Genomic DNA, 22,577 nt, shown 5'->3' on the forward strand with positions numbered 1-22,577 from the left:
TAAAGTTGGGGAACTGAAATACAGGGTCACATGTGATATCTGCAATGGAGCAGGAAATTGGACTTGGGTCTCTACACACACCAAGGATAGCACCTTAGCCACTGGGCCGTTCTTCCTCTCCAAGGAGCACTTGAGAGTTCACTGTTTGATTTTGAGTGAGGTCTTAGATGTCTCAAGATGGGCAAAAGTGACCACTAAATTTTTGCCCTAAATCTCCATTCAGAAATATGTAAAATCATACAAACGAAACCCAAAAACATCCCCAAAAGACAAAAAAAATAAATACCCAAAAGGTAAAATGAATGTTTAAAGATTAATATATGTGCAATTTTATTTTATTTTAATGGTTCATGGGTATGCAGTATCCATATATATAAAATACAGATATTGACATTTTGTGCATTTGCAAATATGTTTGTGTGTATCTGTAGCTAACAGAAGCTGTAGATACACTACACGATTTCATATATTCAGTATCTTGTGAAGCTAAAGGAGAAAGGTGCTATATACAGTATAACAGTATGGAAGTGTTGTACACCCTAATGTTGTTCTGGGACAAGATTAGTTTCATCACGCTAACTTTAATCCATTATATGTCTCTTTTCCAGCACAAATGGACCCCCGAGGCATATCTCCCAGACAAATTAAAAGTGACAGTGATGATGATGACCTGCCAAATGTGACCTTAGATAGTGTTAATGAAACTGGATCCACGGCCCTCTCCATAGCCAGAGCTGTACAAGAGTAAGTATCACATTCTCAGGATGAGATAAGTATTGCCAAGGTGTTCAATGGCTAATGGAAGCACCAGTCATGAGCTATTCTGCAGATATGTCATCCGAGCCCTGAGCCAGCATACATGGCAGCATCTTTCTGTTCAGCTTCAGTCCCTTCAGGAGGAGATTGCCGTCTCTCCCTCTCTCTCTCTCTCCTTTTTTTGGTGTGTGGTCCTGACTCGTTGTTAGAACAAATTTCAGAGTGAAATTCTTTCTTCTCCTTTATACAACTGCAAAGTTTTGGTGTTTTTGTTTAAGGGGGAAACCTTGTTAAATTATTCAGTTTGTTTCAAAAAATGTCCTTGCTCATGGCAGAACTGGGAGGTCTCTTACAGTGCTTTCTAGAGAGAACTATCTACAGTTTTCCAAAGGAAGAGCATACATGAAAGGAAATTAGTAAAAGATTCCAGTCAGGTTTTTCCATTACTTTTATTTTTCTGTTTATTTTTAGGCAAATTATAACTCTTTGGTTCAATTTTTATTTTGTTAGTGGGTTTTTTTTCCATTAAAAGTTTGCTTGGATTGTATTTATTAATTTTATTGACGCATGAGCTTGCTCCATCACCATGGCAGCTAGAAGGTAACCCACTGTGAGGTAAATAAGTATTACCATCTCCATTTTATAAGTGAGGAAAATGAGGTGAAGTATAAAGATCAAGCTGGAAGTCTGAAGCAGAGCCAGAAATAGAATTTGAGTCTCCAGGCTTGAAAAATAATATATTCCTTCAGCTGAATAAATCAAAAGATGGAAGTTTTGAAAGTGAGATTAAAATACTAAACGTTTATCATGAATGCATCGAAAAACTTCACTTGGGGTTTAAAGGCACTCGAACAATTAGATAACTCTGATGTTTTATACTTACTAGAATCAGCCGAAAAGTTGGTAGTTGCAAAGTGATACATTATTTGCTTAAACAAGTCAGAGAAGGTACATATTGGGTGAATGCATTTTTTTGCATAATTTGGGCAGATGGAGTTCATCTGATCCACCCCTAGAATTTTTTTTTAACTTTATGTCCCTGATACCACCCAAAAAAGAGAGTCTGTCCACTGACAGTATAGATTCTCCAAGTACAAACTGCATGGAGAATTGGTAGCTGACAGTATGTGAGGATGTGGCTAACCTAATAAGTCATCACATCCCAGGGAGGGCCTGCCTCTCAGAACTGAATAACACAGCATGGGATTCACCAATGAGACTTTGGCTATGTCTACACTATGAATCAGCATTGTCATTCGTTGGCTAGTGTACACATATCAAGCTAGCTAACTTCTAGCTAGCGCAAGCATTAAATAGCAGCATAGCCTCAGTAGCACTGGCAGCAGAAGCACAGGAGAGCGGTGCTGAATACAAACCCACCTGAAACCTGTCCGTGCCATGCCTTTGTGGCAGCTACACTGGTATTGATATTCACACTAACTTGATGAGAGCTAACACAAGTATGCGTCCTCAAGTGGGGAAATCACACCCCTAGCTCATTGTGTAGAGATAGATTTTGATTCACTCAGGTTCCAGTCAACCACAGTAATAGCCTGGCACCAATTTATATCCCACTCAAGCAAAGAGGGATTAAGTTATGGAGAGGACATTGTGTTCTATCTGTTGCTTTAATTGGCCTCTTTCAATATGCTGAGGAAGTTCTCAGCAGGGCAAGGTAGGGGGAAAGATGTCTCACTGTTGATGGCTCTGTTTGATTGATGATTTAGCACAACATTCTGAATTTATTGGTTACAAATCCCAGGACCTGAAGTGCCTAGTATTTTATTTCCAGTTTATAGAACATGTGATAAGATAGAAAAATAAAAATAACCCAAAATAAATCTATTTTGTACTAAATAGTGCCAATTGATTAATGGAGAAGAAAGGTCAAATTGCAAATATTTTAATATATGATTGGCAGGCAAATGTTAGCTATTTTAATTGATTAATATTATTTGAAAATCTGTAAAACTGTTCAAATAATGAAAAGTTGTGTTTTTTTGGCTAATAATTTATTCCATGATTGATTTTTGGGGGTGTAGGGAGGAAATGTGTTGAATATTATTTAAACAGATCTTGAGATTAAGAATTAAATTAAGACATTCAGTAACCTAAAATCAACACATTCTTGCTATAGTTTTTATTTAAATAGTAATCGGTGAGTTTGCTTCAAAAGCCACACTAAGGAAATCTAATTTGTCTGTGATTTGTAAATTTATCATATTTCCTTCATATATCTCTGTCATACACACCACACATGCAGCTGCAAATCTAGAAAGAAGTGTCAGTATATGTACCTATCTCAGTCAATCTGTTTCCATCCTTGGATATACACGTGATTGCCTGGTGCCATAGATCTTGTAGAACATATTGTTTCACAAGTGAGATATTAAGTTTCTTCTAATAATTAAATATAGAATTAACATAATATTTAAGATAGTCATAGAGTTTCAGGCCAGAAGGGAACATTAGGTCATCTAGTCTGATCTCCAGTCTTTCACAGGCCCTTAAATTTCACCCAGTTTCAAGGCCAGTAACTTGTGTTGGACTAAAGCAGTAAGGGGAACCTGCCATGCCTTTAAGTGCCAGATTGTGGGGCAGGCGTTGAAAGGACAGACCACACCCCTAAAGGCATGGCGGGATCTGAATGCCAATGACATTTTTCTGTGCTTTATGGGTCTGATATTGTGCAATTTTGACTTTTTTAAGAAATGAAAAATTGGCCAGCAGGTGCTGTGAATACTATGTGGTGCTAGACAGAAGTGGGCCTTTTCCTACTCCACTTTCAGAAATTAAACTTTATGGTAGATATAACAGCAAAAGACAAATATAAACCTAGAGGAGGTTTTGGAATTAATTGATAAACTCAACATTAACAAGTCACCGGGACCAGATGGCATTCACCCATCTATATTATATATATTTGTCTTTTGCTGTTATATCTACCATAATTTGTCTTTCATTGTGATCGCTGGTGAGTTTGTGTGCAAAATATGGTTGATTAGTTTAACATATTTGCTCAAAACAAATCATGAACTAATTTTGATGTAACAATGAATTTTAGAACATAAGAACATAAGAGAGGCCGTACCGGGTCAGACCAAAGGTCCATCTAGCCCAGTATCTGTCTACCGACAGTGGCCAATGCCAGGTGCCCCAGAGGGAGTGAATCTAACAGGCAATGATCAAGTGATCTCTCTCCTGCCATCCATCTCCATCCTCTGACGAACAGAGGCTAGGGACACCATTCTTACCCATTCTGGCTAATAGCCATTTATGGACTTAGCCACCATGAATTTATCCAGTCCCCTTTTAAACATTGTTATAGTCCTAGTCTTCACAACCTCCTCAGGTAAGGAGTTCCACAAGTTGACTGTGCGCTGCGTGAAGAAGAACTTCCTTTTATTTGTTTTAAACCTGCTGCCTATTAATTTCATTTGGTGACCCCTAGTTCTTGTATTATGGGAATAAGTAAATAACTTTTCCTTATCCACTTTCTCAACATCACTCATGATTTTATATACCTCTATCATGTCCCCCCTTAGTCTTCTCTTTTCCAAGCTGAAGAGTCCTAGCCTCTTTAATCTTTCCTCGTATGGGACCCTCTCTAAACCCCTAATCATTTTAGTTGCCCTTTTCTGAACCTTTTCTAGTGCTAGAATATCTTTTTTGAGGTGAGGAGACCACATCTGTACACAGTATTCGAGATGTGGGCGTACCATGGATTTATATAAGGGCAATAATATATTCTCAGTCTTATTCTCTATCCCCTTTTTAATGATTCCTAACATCCTATTTGCTTTTTTGACCGCCTCTGCACACTGCGTGGACATCTTCAGAGAATTATCCACGATGACGCCAAGATCTTTTTCCTGACTCGTTGTAGCTAAATTAGCCCCCATCATGTTGTATGTATAGTTGGGGTTATTTTTTCCAATGTGCATTACTTTACATTTATCCACATTAAATTTAATTTGCCATTTTGTTGCCCAATCACTTAGTTTTGTGAGATCTTTTTGAAGTTCTTCACAATCTGCTTTGGTCTTAACTATCTTGAGCAGTTTAGTATCATCTGCAAACTTGGCCACCTCACTGTTTACCCCTTTCTCCAGATCATTTATGAATAAATTGAATAGGATTGGTCCGAGGACTGACCCTTGGGGAACACCACTAGTTACACCTCTCCATTCTGAGAATTTACCATTAATTCCTACCCTTTGTTCCCTGTCCTTTAACCAGTTCTCAATCCATGAAAGGACCTTCCCTTTTATCCCATGACAGCTTAATTTACGTAAGAGCCTTTGGTGAGGGACCTTGTCAAAGGCTTTCTGGAAATCCAAGTACACTATGTCCACCGGATCTCCCTTGTCCACATGTTTGTTGACCCCTTCAAAGAATTCTAATAGATTAGTAAGACACGATTTCCCTTTACAGAAACCATGTTGACTATTGCTCAAGAGTTTATGTTTATCTATGTGTCTGACAATTTTATTCTTTACTATTGTTTCAACTAATTTGCCAGGTACCGACATTAGCCTTACCGGTCTGTAATTGCCGGGATCACCCCCAGAGCCCTTTTTAAATATTGGCGTTACATTAGCTAACTTCCAGTCATTGGGTACCGAAGCCGATTTAAAGGACAGGTTACAAACCTTAGTAAATAGTTCCGCAACTTCACATTTGAGTTCTTTCAGAACTCTTGGGTGAATGCCATCTGGTCCCGGTGACTTGTTAATGTTGAGTTTATCAATTAATTCCAAAACCTCCTCTAGTGACACTTCAATCTGTGACAGTTCCTCAGATTTGTCACCTACAAAAGCCAGCTCAGGTTTGGGAATCTCCCTAACATCCTCAGCCATGAAGACTGAAGCAAAGAATCCATTTAGTTTCTCCGCAATGACTTTATCGTCTTTAAGCGCTCCTTTTGTATTTTGATCATCAAGGGGCCCCACTGGTTGTTTAGCAGGCTTCCTGCTTCTGATGTACTTAAAAAAACATTTTGTTATTACCTTTGGAGTTTTTGGCTAGCCGTTCTTCAAACTCCTCTTTGGCTTTTCTTATTACACTCTTGCATTTAAGTTGGCAGTGTTTGTGCTGCCATCCTCTACATTAACCCCAAGTGAGGTGAAGTGAATGGCTGCCAACTCAGCTGGAGTCACTAAATCCACCAGGTTGAGTTAACTCTGGGGAAATTCAATGAAAGTTTGAAAGGAAATCTACTAGTTAAAGAAACAGTATATGTAAGAAGGGGCTTTGCTTTATATTAGACCTTCATTTTGATGATCTAAGAATAAATACATATTTTTTACATATAGCTGTGGTTTTAGATGATCATCTTTGGAAATTACTCTTCCTTAACTATTTGGAAGGTCTGTATGAAAACCTTGTTCTTCATCCATCCACTAATTAAATACTGCACTTCATCTTCCTGTGTGGCTGCTATGTTCCATGTCCATATTAATCCTAAAATAAAAAATTACTATCCAAAAACCAGATATTAATCTAAATGCTAAAAACTACTTGTTTGCTATTATGTCTTAATTAAATAGTACCTTGAGAGCTTTTATAATATTTTTAAAACAGCCAAGTAGTTTTTTTTGCCAGAAAACTTGTTTCTCTGCCTCCCTGTTTTGTTTGAAAAACAGGCAGGTTGAAACATTTTGGTTTTATTTTGACCACTTTTCATAGCCATTGTTTAATTCAGCAAAGCTAATCCAATAGCCTAGCTCTAAAGTTACAGTGTATTATTTGACAGATACATTTCAGTATTTTATGAGTTTTCTGTATACAAGATTCTAACGTTATTCTCTGCTGCCCTATGGTGGTAGTTATAATATATATTATAAAATTAAGGTAGTGTAATTTGAAGATTTGTTCCAGCTGCTACCAGTTGTCGGGCTTAGTTGCCTTAAGTGTGTAGATGATAGAGGTCTCTAGGTTGTGAGCAACATGTCACATCTACGTTGGTAGAGTGCCATGCATATTTGTATTGATTAGGGCTCTGCCAAATTCACGGCCATGAAAAACACATCACGGACCGTGAAATCTGGTCTCTCGCCATGAAATCTAGTCTTTTGTGTGCTTTTACACCATACTATATAGATTTCACGGGGGAGGCCAGCGTTTCTCAAATTGAGGGTCCTTCCCAAAAGGGAGTTGCAGGGGGCATCACAAGGTTATTTTAGGGGGTGGTCACGGTCCTGCCACCCCTTACTTCTGCACTGCCTTCAGAGCTGGGTGGCTGGAGAGTGGCACCTGCTGACTGAGGGCCCAGTCAGCAGTGCAGAAGTAAGGGTGGCAATACCATATCATGCCATCCTTACTACTTCTACGCTGCTGCTGGCGGTGGCTCTGCCTTCACAGCTGGGCTCCCAGCCAGCAGCTGCCGCTCTCCAGTGCCCAGCTCTGAAGGCAACGCCGCCACCATCAGCAGTACAGAAGTAAGGGTAGAAGTTCCTCAACCCCCCCCCCCACAATAACCTTGTGACCCCCCCCCCACAACTCCCCTTTGGGACAGAATCGCTACAATTACAACACCATGAAATTTCAGATTGAAATAGCTGAAATCATGAAATGTATGAGTTTTTAAATGACCGTGGAATTGACCAAAATGGATCTTGAATTTGGTAGGGCCCCAGTATTGATGTATAAATATTTCTAATAAGAAAGTGGAAGATTGACACTGAATCTTATCACCGTTGACAGCTTAGGACTGAGCTTCATAGGACAGTAACCTCTGTTAAGAGCTGGATACTAGATGTGCACTAGGGATCTCCGTGAGGCTTATGGTAAGACTCATGTACCAGGCCACAAAAAATCAGTAGAGCACCCAAAGATACAGTGCTTTGCCCACTGTCTCCCCTCCCCCCATTTCATGCAGCATGTCATCCCTCTCCCTCGCCTGGTCTCTTTCCCTTGCCCAGCCAGCTTATGCCCATGTGGCCCCCAATAATTGGTTGCCGTGGTGCATGGGGTGCATATCATTACATGAGGTGCTGGAATGCTGCTTCCCCTTTACAATGAAATTACAGTGGTTTTGCTGCACAAGTTGGAGACCAGATTTGCCCTTAGTACAAAGTCTGTGTTAGTGCAGTGTTAAAATTGTAAATTTTGGAAAAGCAAACTGGAATTTTAATTTTTTTCCCTATACCATCTCTTTGGCCTTTCCTGGGAGGTTTAGGCAGCTGAGGCCATGTCTGGGTCCCAAGAGGTGGGAGAGCCTATCTGGCCACACTCCCAAGGTGTTTCTGTAGGTGTGGGATTCCTGCCCCATGTGGCTGATCCCCTGGCTTAATGAGTGTAAGGTGAGAGATCTCCATTGAGGGAAAAATTAAAAAAAATAAATTAAATTAAGAAGTGGGGAGGTAAGCAAATTAATGCTGCACAAGGACGCTTTTTGCTTTTGCCTTCTGGCTCATAGGGTCACAGAAATTTTGGTGCTGGTGTGGAGCCTTTGGAGACTCTGGATACCTGTGGATGTACCAATGATTAATTTAATAGGAGACTCATTTGGGATATCTTATCGTACTGATTATCCAGATAGCGGGACCTTGATGCATTGGGCTGGATGCTGTTAGGTGCTCAGATGTATGAAGCTGAGTATAGCGGCACTGTTTCTACTACAGATTCTTCTTTGGATGGATCACATCATTATGATGATTCTGCTTTGTTGAATGTTTATGATTGTGATGCACACTGTAATTCTAAACATATATCAATGGGAAAGGAATACCACTGTAGACCTAATAAGCAGCACGGGTATGGGACCAGTAATACAGTATGTGTAGCCCTGTTAGACAAAGTATGTAATGGTCAGGTCAGAATCTCCTTGTACCCCTCTAACTTAAATAAACATATGGATGGTTTTTTCTCCTGAGATTTATAGTTGTGTTCCTGTCATCCATTCATTTTTCACACTTGTACTGTCTCTTTCCCGGCTTCAGCCAATACCATTACTACTTCTGCACTGTGCATATTAGAGATCTTTCACTTCAGTTTAACAAATTTATTTTAGCTAAAATAAATTTGTTAGTCTTTAAGGTGCCACAAGTACTCCTGTTCTTTTTGCGGATACAGACTAACACGGCTGCTACTCTGAAACCTGTCACTTCAGTTTGTTGCTCTAGTTACAAAGGGCTTTGTCTTGAGTCTCCAGGAGCTGTAACTGAAGGTGTTTTTCAGCATTTGCAGGAGCATTGCTTCCTCAGGTAGTACATCTGTCCTCTGTGAAACAATAACCACTTGTTGCTGCCCACTTTGAAAGTTTGCATAGATTTGATGGGATGATTTTACAGTTGGGGAAGTGAAGCATAGAGAGGCTGAGTGACTTATCTAGGTTCACACAGAAAGTCTATAGTAGAGTAGGAAACTGACCCTGGGTCTCTCAAATCTTAGGCTGTGCCCTAACTGGACCATTCTTCCTCTGAACAAAATTGTTCATCATTTAATATGCATTTAATATGGCTGTCATTTAATTTAATTCAGTGTATTTACTGTGGCCATTTACAACACATAATAGATCATAGAATTGTAATTCTCATAATCATTTGTGTTCCTAAAGTTATATTAAAGGATCCTAACACAACAGCATCAGAACTTTCAGGGCCTGTACATATTATAGAACAGCTCTTTGTGTACTTGGTATGCTTCATAGGCCGGAGCAATGCAAAATGACCATGCTTGCTGTTTAAGAATAGATTTCTTGGCGATTTTAACCCCATCTGTTGTCTTTATAAAGGTGATAAAGTACCTCTTGCACGTGGCAATGGTTTTGGACAATTTGTGCAAAACAAAAAAAATAGTTTAATTTGCAAGGTTGGTCAGTACAATCAAACAGTATTGTTCAGAGCATGCACATTGGTTTGGGACATTGGTGTGGAAATTTGCTAGTATATCTGAAAGAGCCTCTTGCCAGAATAACAGATTTCACATGAGTCAGAGATTTCCTTGAACAAGTGCAGGGTTGATTGAAGCTATAAATCAAAAGTAAGTTCCTGCAAAATTGACATAACTGTCTGTTAAGAAAGGATATGGTATTGTTTAAATAATGATATATTAGGAAACTGAGATACTGTCAAATTGTTCCTAGAAGAAAGCTAATTTGAAAAATCAAACAAACAAAAACACCCTTTTAGCTTGGTCTACAAGAAATTATATTTTCCTATATCCACTACAAGGGTTAGTGATGGATAACTGTTGAATAGATTAGGACGTAGCAAAGAACAATGACGTTAGGGTGTGTATTCTCTGCTTCTGTATCACTTTTAAATGCCAGACATTAAGCCTGAGTACCATTACAAGTAGTAATAGTTTCTTTAAAAGGAAAATATTTAAATAGTGTGATAAGTAAATTGGGAGAAAGAACTGAGTTTAATAAAACCATTATAGGTTAAATCCTGGGCTTCTTGAAGCCCATGGGAGTTTTGCCACTGAATGTATTGAGGCCAGGATTCAACCACAAAACTTTAACAAAGTTTGGATGTTTACAAACAAATACTTTGTTTACACCTTTAGAGATTCTACAGAAATCCTGTGTAGTTAATGAGGATTCTGTGTGTGTGTGTGTCTCTCTCCCTTTCATATCTTCCACCCCAAATAAAATAACTTTTAAAGATCCTGTTTCCTAGACTCTATAAAGTTCTACATTTTGGGTCACCATTTAATTGTCTCCTGTAAGGTTATGGTTTTGATCTAAGCATTGCCTGTTTCTTTATGTTAGTTATTAAACTGTAGCATATTGGGATTTTATATTCCTAAAGATGTTTACCTAAATTTGCATTTTTTTAAATTTTGCACACTACTGATTTTGTAGCTTATTAATTTATATAATAGACATTTACATAGCAGTTTTCTCTTCAAAGTGCTTTTCAAACATTAACTAATTAAATCGTACAGGTCCCTGGTGTGGTAGGAAAATAAGAATTATTATCCTCAGGGTAGTGACTTGCCCAAGGCCACAGAACAAATCAGTGAAGAGCTGGAAACAGGAATGCCTGTCTTCTACCCCCTGGTCAATCCACTGGACTGTGCTGCTTCAAAATGAACTTCTAATCATTAGCTTTTAGATATGTTTTGCTGATATGTTGATGTTACATAATTGCTTCAAGAGCATTACACCAGTACGGATTTTAAACCAAATTATGCCAGTGCCATTTTTAATGCATTGCTATTGCCCCGTTGTCAAATTGGGTGTATATTTGGAAATAGTGTCCCTAGACTGTTCATTATTCAGTTTTGTGATATCAGGGGTTGGTAGGGTTTTTTTGGGGGGGGGAAGGGGGTTGCTGGGGTGTTTTTTTAATCCACCTAGGAAGTAGAGGGAGAGATTTGTGCATTATAAAACTCAGAATGTAGCAAATACTCATCAATGTGGATTAGGTAATAAAACACTGTCAGAAACAGCCACAATAAAACTACTTCAGCGTGCTGCTACCTTGACTTATTGATCAGAAAAAGTGGGAACTTTGTCCTGTGCTGTCACTGGAGCCAAAACTACTTTTTTCGTTATCTAGATTAGATAAGTTTTTATCCATCCTTCCCCTGAAGGCAATTCCCATGATTCTGTGGAATTGTGATTTGATACAATGCAATTAATTCTTAACAGTAACATTCATACTAAAGTATCATAAAATGCTTCAAAGCCAGTTATAGCTATATATGCATAAACATCTATATAAATGGCGTCTATAATAGGGCACTAGCGAAAAGGGAGCTGTGGCTAAGTCTTGCTGACACATTATTGACTGAACACAGGGATACTGGAAACTTCAATACCAAACTTTTTTAATGCCCGCTTTCTCTCTCTCTCCACAGGGGATGATGGTAGAGATTTCTTTTAGGTTGTCCCCGCTGTTTAGTTCAAATCCCCTGGTCTCTCTTCCCTAACATTTTCTCTCTCTCACCAGACAAATCCTGTTTAGATTTGTATGAATAGAAAGAATCTTGGAGACACAGGACTGAGAGAAATCACCCGGATAATGGATACAGAAGAGATTATGTGCTGATTCCTATTGTTTATTATTATTAATCATGTTTATTACAGTAGTGCCTTTTATTTCACTAGGAGGGTGGTGAAGCACTGGAATGGGTTACCTAGGGAGATGGTGGAATCTCCATCTTTAGAGGTTTTTAAGTCCTGGTTTGACAAAGCCCTGGCTGGGATGATTTAATTGGGGTTGGTCCTGATTTGAGCAAAGGGTTGGACTACATGACCTCCTGAGGTCTCTTCCAACCCTAATCTTCTATGACTCTATGACCACCAAGAGTGGGCCCCATTGTGCTAGGCACTGTATGAACAAAGCAGTAGAAAGTCTCTGCCCCAAAGAGCTTAGATAAGCATAGATGAGACAGACACAGAATCGGGAAAGAGGTCTAACACACAAGCAGAGTGAACAGTGTGATGGCACCAAACGACATGTTAGTTCAGGAGTAGGCAACCTATGGCATGCATGCTGAAGGCAGCATGCAAGCTGCTTTTCAGTGGCACTCACACTGCCTGAGTCCTGGCCACCGGTCTAGGGGGCTCTGCATTTTAATTTAATTTTAAATGAAGCTTCTTAAACATTTTAAAAACCTTATTTACTTTACTTACAACAATAGTTTATTTATATATTATAGACTTATAGAAAGAAATCGTCTAAAAACGTTAAAATTTATTACCAGCACGCGAAACCTTAAATTTGAGTGAATAAATGAAGACTCGGCACACCACTTCTGAAAGGTTGCCGACCCCCGTGTTAGTTCTACTGTTTTTTTGGGAGGGGTAGCTAGGAAGGAGTAAGCTGAAGGGAAGGGGATAGTGTAACGGTGCAAGGGAGGATGGTGTGGAGTGAAAATGAGGTGAAGAAATTGTTACAAAGAGCAGCTGGAACCTGAAGGGCTGGAGCACAAGGCAGAGAAAATCCAGTCAAAACTGTGGACAGTTCTCTGGATGTTCAAAGGACCAAGGGTCCCTTCTACTGGGTGGAGTCTGGCTAGCTCCTGTTTGCAGTTTTCTCCCAAGCCCATGTGGTGGGAGGAGGGGAGGCACCACCTGGGTCTTAGTGCCTCCAGAGCGAGGGTGGTCTCCCTCCCACAGTATTGGGTCTAGGGGAGATGCTAGGGGAGGAGATGTGGCCCTGGCTGGGCCCCATTTTACCTGCTCAACCCCAGTGCAACCGTCCCTGCTTTGGCTGCTTCTGTTCTGACCAACTGGAGTCTCAGGCTAGGCTGACCAGGCCTCCCATTTTTAACGAGACAGTCCCGTATTTAAGCCCTCCTGCAGGTGTCCAGACTTTTTCTTAAAAACAGGCAAATTGTCCCATATTTTCTATCTCACCATCAGTACTGGTGGGTCCTGCTGTTGGCCAGATCCCAGCTCACCAGCTGCCCGCACCACTAGCGGTGAGGGGGTGGGGTCCAGTGGCCGACAATGGGGGTGGGTGTGCAAAGCTGGTGGTGGGGTGAAGATGCAGTGGGGCCGGCCACTCCCACTGCTCGTCCATCAGCGCAGTCCCTGCTGCATGCTGGCTCTTGGTCAGCAGTGCCCTCCCCACCCCCCCGTCCTGTTTCCAGACGGTGCTGGCTGCATGCTGTGAGCTGCGGTGGCTGGTGAGTGCAGTCCAGGTGCCAGGCGGTGGGCAGTTATGTGTCGCCTCTGCTGCCCACCCATTGGCCCTTCATCCCACTCCCCCAGCCCAGCTGCTCCTCTATATCCTCCCTGGCGTGGAACATCCCACTCCCAGCGCTGTGCAGAGAACCAGCTCCTGGTCAGAGAGCTCAGGTCCCCAACAGCCTCTCTGGCAGGCTCCTTCCTTCCTCCACTGCCTCTGGCTGGGCCGGCACCCCGGGAAAGCCCAAGACCCTCCGGACGAGGGCGCTGGCCAGGAGGAGCCGAGCCCAGCATGTGCCAAAACCCAGCACAGCACTGGCACAGGGAAGCCTCTCTGCCCCTCGGCTAGTCTCTGGAATGGTGAGGGAGGGGAGCATTTTCCAGCCTGTTCACACCCAAACCTGCAGGCTACACAGCAGCCCCCGGGGCAGGGGCTTAGCACCCTCTTGTCCCACCCCACCCTGCCCTGGGTCCTGCTCCCAGGGATCACGGGGTTGCTCCATCCCCAAGGCACCGTCCCTTGCTAAGCTACCTCTCTGGTTGGGTTCGCTGAAGTCCCTGCAGTCAGGTTCCCTTGCAGAAATCTGGGGGGGGGCATGTTACCCTGAATGTCCCCCTACATGTTGCCTCAGGAGGACGCGGCGACAGGTACCAGGAGAGAGAGATCCATCCTGGGGGGCCCAGCCAGGCATGGAGGACAGAGAGTGCAGGGCAGGGTTGGTCAGTGTGTGGCAATGTGTGTGTGTGACACATCTGCCTGTGTGTGTATGTGCGGGGAATAGGGCTGTGTATATCACCCCTCACCGTGTGAACCCTAAAGCCTTAAAAGATAAGAAGGTAAATAAAAATAAACTGTGCAGTATTTATTTTTAACCTAGGGCTCAGTCAACTTCATGTTAATTTGAACGTTTGTACTGCATAGTTCGATTGATCGCTGTTGAACTCGCTTGAGTACGAGTAATTTTGCCAGGTGTCCTTTATTCAGCATAGGGAAATTTGGTCACCCGATCTCAGGTTGATGATGACACGGTTGTGAACCTTCAAGGAGATGAGGAGGTGTGTGGCTGTGGAGTTGAACGTTAGTATTTTGGACACATTAAAATATGGTTAGTTGGTGTTTAAAGAAACCACACAGAAGGAAATTACAATAGTCATGATGAAAGGAGCTGAAGACTGAAATAAGAATTTTAGCAGAGCAGTATTTAAGAAAGTGACTAATAGTAGTGATAATAGTCAAAGATTTTGGAGTCAAACTGAATACCTGCATCTCTGTAGTAAGAACAAATAGGTGAGTCAAGATTGAAGTTTTGGCCGAAGTTTTTATTTACTTACCTATTTTGGATACATTGAGCTGCTGGACGTTTGGTGGCTACTCCTGGGCGAATTCTGCACCACTGTGTGTGCATAGTATTCATGTCTCCTGCCGATTTCTTTGCTTCCCCATGGAAAAATGACTTTCTGACAGGGAAGCAAAAGGCAGCTGCAAGAGCAGTCATGCACCACTCCCTAGCTGCACAGGTACATCGTTCAGGCACCCGGAGCAGCCAGTGGAGAGGTAAATCACTTCAGGGCTAGGGATAGCTCAGTGGTTTGAGCATTGGCCTGCTAAACCCAGGGTTGTGAGTTCAGTTTTTGAGTGGGCCACCTAGGGATCTGGGGCAAAATCAGTATTTGGTTCTGCTAGTAAAGGCCAGGGGTTGGACTCAATGACCTTCTGGGGTCCCTTCCAGTTCTATGAGATAGGTAGGGCTGGGGACATCCCAACCAGTTGCTCCTACCCTGAGCCAGAATCAGCTGCTAGTCCCGGCTGGGCTGGAGGCAGGAGAGAATGGGACTTCCTCTTCTCCTGCAAGGAGTGGCTGGGGCTGTCACACCCTCTCCCAGCTGCAGGAAGCTCAGCTTCCTGTTCCCATCACACCTCAGCTGTGGAGGGAGGGGTCACTGTATGGGGGAGCTGCTCCCTCATCCGCCCAATCCGCGGGCATCTGGACCTGCCCTACCTAGACACCCAGTTAGCCCTCCATACCTCAACCCTTGTATCTTGAGCCCCTCTGCACCCATATCCCCTGCCTCCAGAATCTCACCCCTGCGCCCAGACCACCCCTACCTGACCTCTCTGCATTGAAACCCCCACCCCGATGAGCCCCCAACATCCAGACCCCCCCATGCCACTGACCCCCCCAACTAGCTGCACCTAGATCCTCACCCCACCAAGCCCCACTCCCCTAGTACCCAGACTCCCACACCCAGATTCCTCCACTGAGCCCCAGCCACTTTCATCTGGAAGCTCCTGCAGAGTCCGTGCATCCAGATCCCCTCACACCTGGACCCCTGACTGAGCTGCCTGCACCCAGATTGTCCCACACAGAATCCTCTCTCCCTCACCTGGATCCCCTCTCACTAAGCCCCTCCACACTTGTATCCTGCCTGGTTGAGCCTGCCTGCCCACACCTGGTGCGCCTGGCGTAGAGGGGCAGGGCCCCACAGTGTTTCTGGGGCAGTCCCAGACCTTGTGCAGTGTCAGGGTTGGGTGCAGACCCACCACTAAATCCGAACTGTAGCTGATCAATCTATAGTGTTAAACTTATCAAAGTCTGTAGAGAAAATTAGAATAATGAATAAATTCAGGAAAATCACAATCTCCTCATGAACATTCCAGCATCAGAAAAATAAACAGGATATTGTCAAATAAATTATCTGTTCTCAATTGTTCACTTCATTGAGACAGAGATTGCCCTCTTTACCAAGCAGTTTTCATATCCTGCAATTGCTACCTGGTTTACAACATATATTCATTGGCTTTCTAAGCCTTTACTATTCAAAATAAAATGTAATATTCCCCTTATCACAGTATGTATTAATCTTAGTAACATTGCTTATAAAGTTCTATGTATGTGCAATTTCCATACAGAATAAGCACACCAACGTATTGTGTGGCTGAGAGATATCGTCTTTGTATGCCAACGTCATGCTTGATATACTACAGTTTAAGACCACAATTTGGACCTCAGAGCATGGATATAAACATAGGAGTCAAACCCTATTGTCTTAGAAATGTGATCTCAGCTCTTTTGTAATTTGTGAAACGTTTTGTAAAATGAATAGTACTTGTGAGTAAATCCACTATTGTGTTATGCTTCCAGCAGATGGATTCTTTGAACTGAAGTGCTATCACATGGTTAGCTTCAGCAAGAGCAAAAAAAGACTAAAGGCAAGGAAAGTTCGGTTTACATATGAATTTTGTCAACATTGGTCAAAATGTTGAGCTATTTAAATACCCCATCACCATAGTGGTAATTCTGTGACTGTTACACAACAAGTAAATATCTTATCCCTCCATTTTGATTAAAGACAGTGGTAGAATTTTTAGCCAAATAATTGATCTGAGTGGCTAGAACACTGTTAGCTGCTTCTTTGTTGTGGAGTTTCCATTATCTGCAGCTGGAGATGGTATCTTAGGACCTGCTGCCTTGATTTAAATTGGTGGTGCAGGGTAAAAGTACCACTTAGTGAATATTCTTATGTAGATACTCATATTTCTAAGATTTAAACTCATGGCAAAATGCTGTCATTTCTGTCAGAGAATGATAGCATTTTCAAATAAAAATGGCAAATTTCACAGTGTTGTACGGAATTGTGGGGTGGTTTTTTTGTTTTAAATGAATTAGTCATAAGTGGAAATTTGCCATTTTCACAGCAAAAATACATTTTTTGGAGAGAGAAAACAGTAGTTTTTAGTTGCATGCAAAAACTGCCTTTTGTGTTTGTGTAAAATTCAGTATGACAAATATTTTCTTTTCTCACAAACCTGTTTTTTGCCTGCCTTGTCGTATTACCTTTAACGAGTAGTTATTTTTCTGCCATCTGGGCCGAAGTGGTGATACAGGGTGAAGCGTAAGATGGGAAGGTGAGTGCAGCTTGAGAGTGTCATTCTGTATTATCAGCAAAGAGTCCTGTGGCACCTTATAGACTAACAGACGTATTGGAGCATGAGCTTTCATGGGTGCATGCATCCGACGAAGTGGGTATTCACCCACGAAAGCTCATGCTCCAATACATCTGTTAGTCTATAAGGTGCCACAGGACTCTTTGCTGCTTTTACAGATCCAGACTAACACAGCTACTTCTCTGATACTTGACATTCTGTATTATGACTTCCAGGTTTCATTTTTCCAGTTTAAACTAGAATCCAGTTTCTGCTGTGGGAGACTTGTGTGCAGCTTCCATGGATTTCAAATGAAAGCCACTTGAGTACCTCTGAGGGGAGAATTTGTCCCAATGCCTTTTCATTATATGCTGGTTCAACTCCGAGAAAAATCATGCATTACTCTGTGCCTGATAAGCAACTGATAAGATCAGGAGATGTTTACTATAGAAGAAAAGGATTGTAGAAAAAGATTTATGGTAGAAAATAGGTAGATGTCTTTAAGATAGAGCCAACATGGCAGGCACATTGGAACTAACGACTTTTACTTGTGCTTAAAATTAATTATGTTCTTTTCTGTCTCATCACTCTAGCAGATTTTTTCCTGTTATTAAATCTTTATTATTTAAGGCAAAACCAAAGAAACATGCAATAGAAAAGATAAATAATGTTTGTTATCTGCTTGTGCCAAACAAATTAAGAATAATTTAAAGGAGTGTTGCAATATCTCAGAAAAAAATGTTGGAGGTTTATATATTTTGTTTTTGTTATTTTTCCAATTTTGGAAATATTAAGGTGTGAAATAACTGAGAGATTTTCAAAGGCCTAAATCAGGGATCGGCAACCTTTGGCACGTGGCCCGTCAAGGAAATCTGCTGGTGAGCTGGGACAGTTTGTTTACCTCCAGTATCTGCAGGTTCGGCCGATCGCAGCTCTCACTGCGGCCGTGGTTCATTGTTCTAAGCCAATGGGGACTGCGGGAAGTGGCACGGGCCAAGGGAACCGCGGCCAGTGGGAACTGCGATCAGCCAAACCTGCAATGCTGCAGGTAAACAAACTGTCCCGGTCCGCCAGCAGATTTTCTGACGGGCCGCGTGCCAAAGGTTGCCGATCCCTGGCCTAAATGAACATCAAAGGGGTGAAAATGATGACAATCAATGGGAGTGTCTCTGTGTATTTTGAAAACCTCCCACTGGACATATTAACGTTATCAGTGACATCTGTTTAAAGGAGCCCCTCCAGTAGCCTGGCCCATTCTAAGGCTTCCAATGCAATTTTATTCAATTATTAGTGTGCTAGAGAAATAAGGGTTTTTTTCTTAATTTTTGCTAGTTCCTTTGGTGTTGGTCTCAGACAAGTTTCATGGAACATTTGAGGTCTGACTCTGAACCACAGGTAGCAAGACTGAAGAGAGTTATTCATGGACTTTGCTTTCCTTAGATTCTTTTTTTAATGTGATGAAACTGTTTCAGAAAGCCAGCTGTATAGTGCTCCTTTTTCAAGCACATGTAATAGATCAGAATTCATTAGTGTAAAGAAATATTCCATGTATTCCAAATTACAGCATAAGAATTTATATAGTTATTAGATAGCATATAAGTAGTGCTAAATATTCCAAATAATATTGTAGAAAATTTTGTATTGTCCCTGGAGTTAGAGTTTTGATAAAAAGGGTTAACAGCTAGATTTTTCTTTTTGGAATGTTGGGAACTATATTATTTAAGCAGCAAGGATTCTAGGAGTGGAAATTCACTTCCAATTTCTCTCCCTCCCTCTTTTTGCAGTGGTTGCCTCATGTAAATTCCTATTAACATTGTATTATTTTGGGGATGACAGCTTGTTTAATGACAAAATACTCAAAGTGAACAAGAATTATCAGTTGTTGAGGTTTGGGACCTTAAGGCTGGCCTCTGCTCCCATTTAAGTCAATGGCAAAACTCCCATTTGACTTCTTAGAAGAAGTATTAAGTGAGTTTTGGGAAAAATTATAATCCCCTTCCATTTCTGGGCCATCTGCCTTTGCAGTAAGTATTCCTCCAGCTTGTCTAGGCCCCATGAAATGTTTGGGGTGTCTTAAAATTCCTAATTGTCTGTGTTCAATTTCCAGAGAGAGCATGTGGGGCTGTGCCAGGTCAGCTGTTAACACTTTTCGTTTTTTCAACTCCAGGTATGAAGTATTTTATTGTGTATTATATAATGTTCTGTGTGTTTGACAAAGTTTAGTGGCAGTTAATTTTAAGATTTCTTTCCCTCTTTTTTTGGCTGGCTCCTGTAAGAGATAGCATGTGGGGCTGTGCCAAGTCAGTAGATACACAGGTTTGGGGTTGGGAAAGGGTTAAGTTTGAGTATTTTCAACTCCTGGTAAATAAAATATGAAAATAGAACAAACAATCATTGCTCTTCAGATGCTTGATAAGATACAGAGTACAGCCAAAGTAAACTCTTGAAATTAAGTAACAACATCATTTTACCCAAGGTTCCACAGTTGAAATTTGTCAATATAGGTTTTAATCACTGCCAGTGATCCCAAGGTTCACAAGGTTATAGCATGATAGAATAACTGTCACAAAGGAGCAAGTTATTCACCAACATACCTTTTTTTGGGAGGGGGGGAGGAAATGAGGCTAAAATGTGTGTTTAAAGTTCAGTTCCTAATTCCATATATTGGCCTCTACATTAATACCCTGCTTTTTCAAGTGCTGAGCTCCTAGATATTCACACTGAAGTAAAATGTGGGATATTCCAGCAAATGCTGTGAAGTCATTGGGAGCTCCAGGAAATGTCTAGCTTGCACAAACTTACTTACATATGTGCAGTCTAATATGCATATGACATTGATCTTGTGTGTAATATGTTCATTGGGATTAACTGTTTGTGTTGGTTTGTCTTTGTTTTATCAAATTTTAAAGCATATATAATGAAATGTCTTAGATTATTTTAGATCATAGCAGTATATGTTTAGTGTAAACAAATACGTTAAAGAAAAATCTCATTCCTCAAATGTATAATTAGACCTCAGATTCATAAGTAAATTAAGAGAGGGAGAACATTTGGAAAAAAATATATTTTGTCATTCATAAATTAACAGTCAAATAGATAAAGGATTCCCCTAATCCATTAATAACAGTAATATACAGTTAAATAAATTTATATTACAGAAACCTCAAACTCACATTTCTTGAACATTTACAAAATGGCAGTAGTAAATCACCTTCTCGGGACAGCTCAAGGCACTAAAATTTTCTTGGGAACAAAAAAATTATATAAACATTGATTTTAAGTGAGTATTTGAACCTTATCAGTGATGGCTGACATATTTTCTCTCATATGAAAACCTCAACCCTAATACCTTTCTTCGAGCCAGTTGAAAGAGCAACCTCAATTTTGGAAATTGTTCCTTGCTAAAGAGACAGCCCATTACTGTCCTAAAATGTTGCATTTCTAAAGGAATGTATATTTGAACATTTCTGTTACCATTTCGGATACAGGCGCCTTTTGATCCCCAGTGGGGACTGCAATCTCTCCTAAAAGAAGGGCTTTGATTTTTAAATTATGACACTTCTTAATAGCATTTTCATTTTTCCAGGATTTTCATAAGACTAAAATGTCCCACACAACTTTCACATAGTGTCAGAATAAGATATGTTTGAGCAGCTGACCATGAAACAGAGGTATCCACAGCACTTCAAACATAGCTCCCACACTTTTTTCTCAGCAGCACATCTTTATTCTATTTTTCATTTTCTTTTCTTTGCTGGTGGTCTATGCAGATTTTGTGTTACTATGTGATCCTTGAATCAGGAAAGTTTGGGGATTTCAAACATCTACACTCACTATGAATATGCTATATACAGCTTATGAATACTAGCTTTATGACTTAAATAATGCATACAAGTTAACCTTAGTAAGATTCCTTAGAGTGCATGGATAGACCACCTGTAGACTTAATGCGCCTCATTCTATTCTGGCAACAGTTGTTCTCCATTGTAACTCTATTGACTCAGTAATCATACTACTGATTTACACTAGTGTCAGATGAGAATAAAGTTCAATATTTTAGTGAGTCTAATAAAACCTAACAAGTAGAAAACTTAGGAAATGATTTATAGGCTCTTCTGAATATTTTAAACATAATGTGCTGAATTGTGCCCCTCTGTTACCTCAGTGCAACCTCACTTAAGCAATGGGGAACCATCAGTGTGGTTGCACAGATGTAACTGAGGGTACAATTTGGGCTAATGGAATAATCTCAATATATCATATGAAATTGTTTACTCCTACAGTCCACTTAAATCTTCATCATACTGCAAGGAAAACTCATCACAGTTGGTATAATTTGCTTACTGGAATTATGGATTAGTGCAGTTAGGGAAAATAACAGGATAGCAACAGTCTTCAGAAACGGTGGATTTTATTATAAATTAAATGCAAATATGTCGATAAATAATTTATTTTCATGGAATTTCATTCAAGAAGTTTCTCTGTTTTGTTTTGGACAGTTTCATATCACTGAACTTGTGCTTTTTTCATGAAATTTCTGGGAAATTGGTATGTTTGCATCATGTCATGTTTAAAATTGTAATATATTCATTATTTTTATTATAAAAGTACATTCTTGCTCTTACTATTAACTTTTGGGCTTACAAAATTTTGTACAGCTGTAAAGTAAGATAACAAACATCTCTTTTTAAGTAATTTGTATTATTATTATTATTATTATTATTATTTTACAGATGCATAAATTAAGACAGAAATCATGACCTATCACTGCAGGGTTTCCCAGCATTAACTTTTAAGATGGAGCTTAATGTGGCTTCTGTCTAATGTGGCTTTTAAAAAGTACTCCCTTGTTTTCTTATAGGCAATCATTCCACAGTTATTTTCTACTTCCCGACTATCATTTCATTCTGCACTTCCATTTAAGTCATTAGGATTAATGAAGCCCAATGGGATAGTAGGGTTGCACAGATATAAATTAGGGGCAACGGATGAGCTTTTTCAAAAGTGCCCAAGAGCTCTACATGTTTCAATGACAGCTAAGTACTTACTCTTAGGCATTTTTTATAATCTCATCTAATTTCTTTTTCAAACAACATCACCATCATTTAAAAATATGGAGCCTTTCTTTTCTGTGATGCTCAAGTTTTGTATTCTGATATCTGAGGCACTGTCTTTTAAATACTGAAAATCACTTTATTATTTATTTTTCAATTGTGCTGGGAGATGCATTCCTTACATTCCTTTAAGAGTTAGTGGTACCATCGTCAGTTGTCGCTGAGGAAGCCCAGAACCCTGAACTAAACTCCT

The 22,577-nt window shown here is 40.5% G+C and overlaps 1 protein-coding gene across 3 annotated transcripts in view; it reads left to right on the forward strand.

The window, feature by feature from the left end:
* Positions 1–22,577, forward strand: part of KLF12 (Kruppel like factor 12) — a 422,474-nt gene that overhangs the window by 239,752 nt on the left and 160,145 nt on the right. For all 3 annotated transcript variants that reach the window (XM_045011495.1, XM_045011488.1, XR_006578411.1), the window contains exons 5-6: positions 609–744; positions 19,378–19,437. In XM_045011495.1, coding sequence (XP_044867430.1) covers positions 609–744; positions 19,378–19,437 — 196 coding nt within the window. The remainder of the gene's footprint in view (positions 1–608; positions 745–19,377; positions 19,438–22,577) is intronic.

Source organism: Mauremys mutica, chromosome 1 (genome assembly GCF_020497125.1).
Source record: "Mauremys mutica isolate MM-2020 ecotype Southern chromosome 1, ASM2049712v1, whole genome shotgun sequence".
Lineage (NCBI taxonomy): Eukaryota > Metazoa > Chordata > Testudines > Geoemydidae > Mauremys > Mauremys mutica.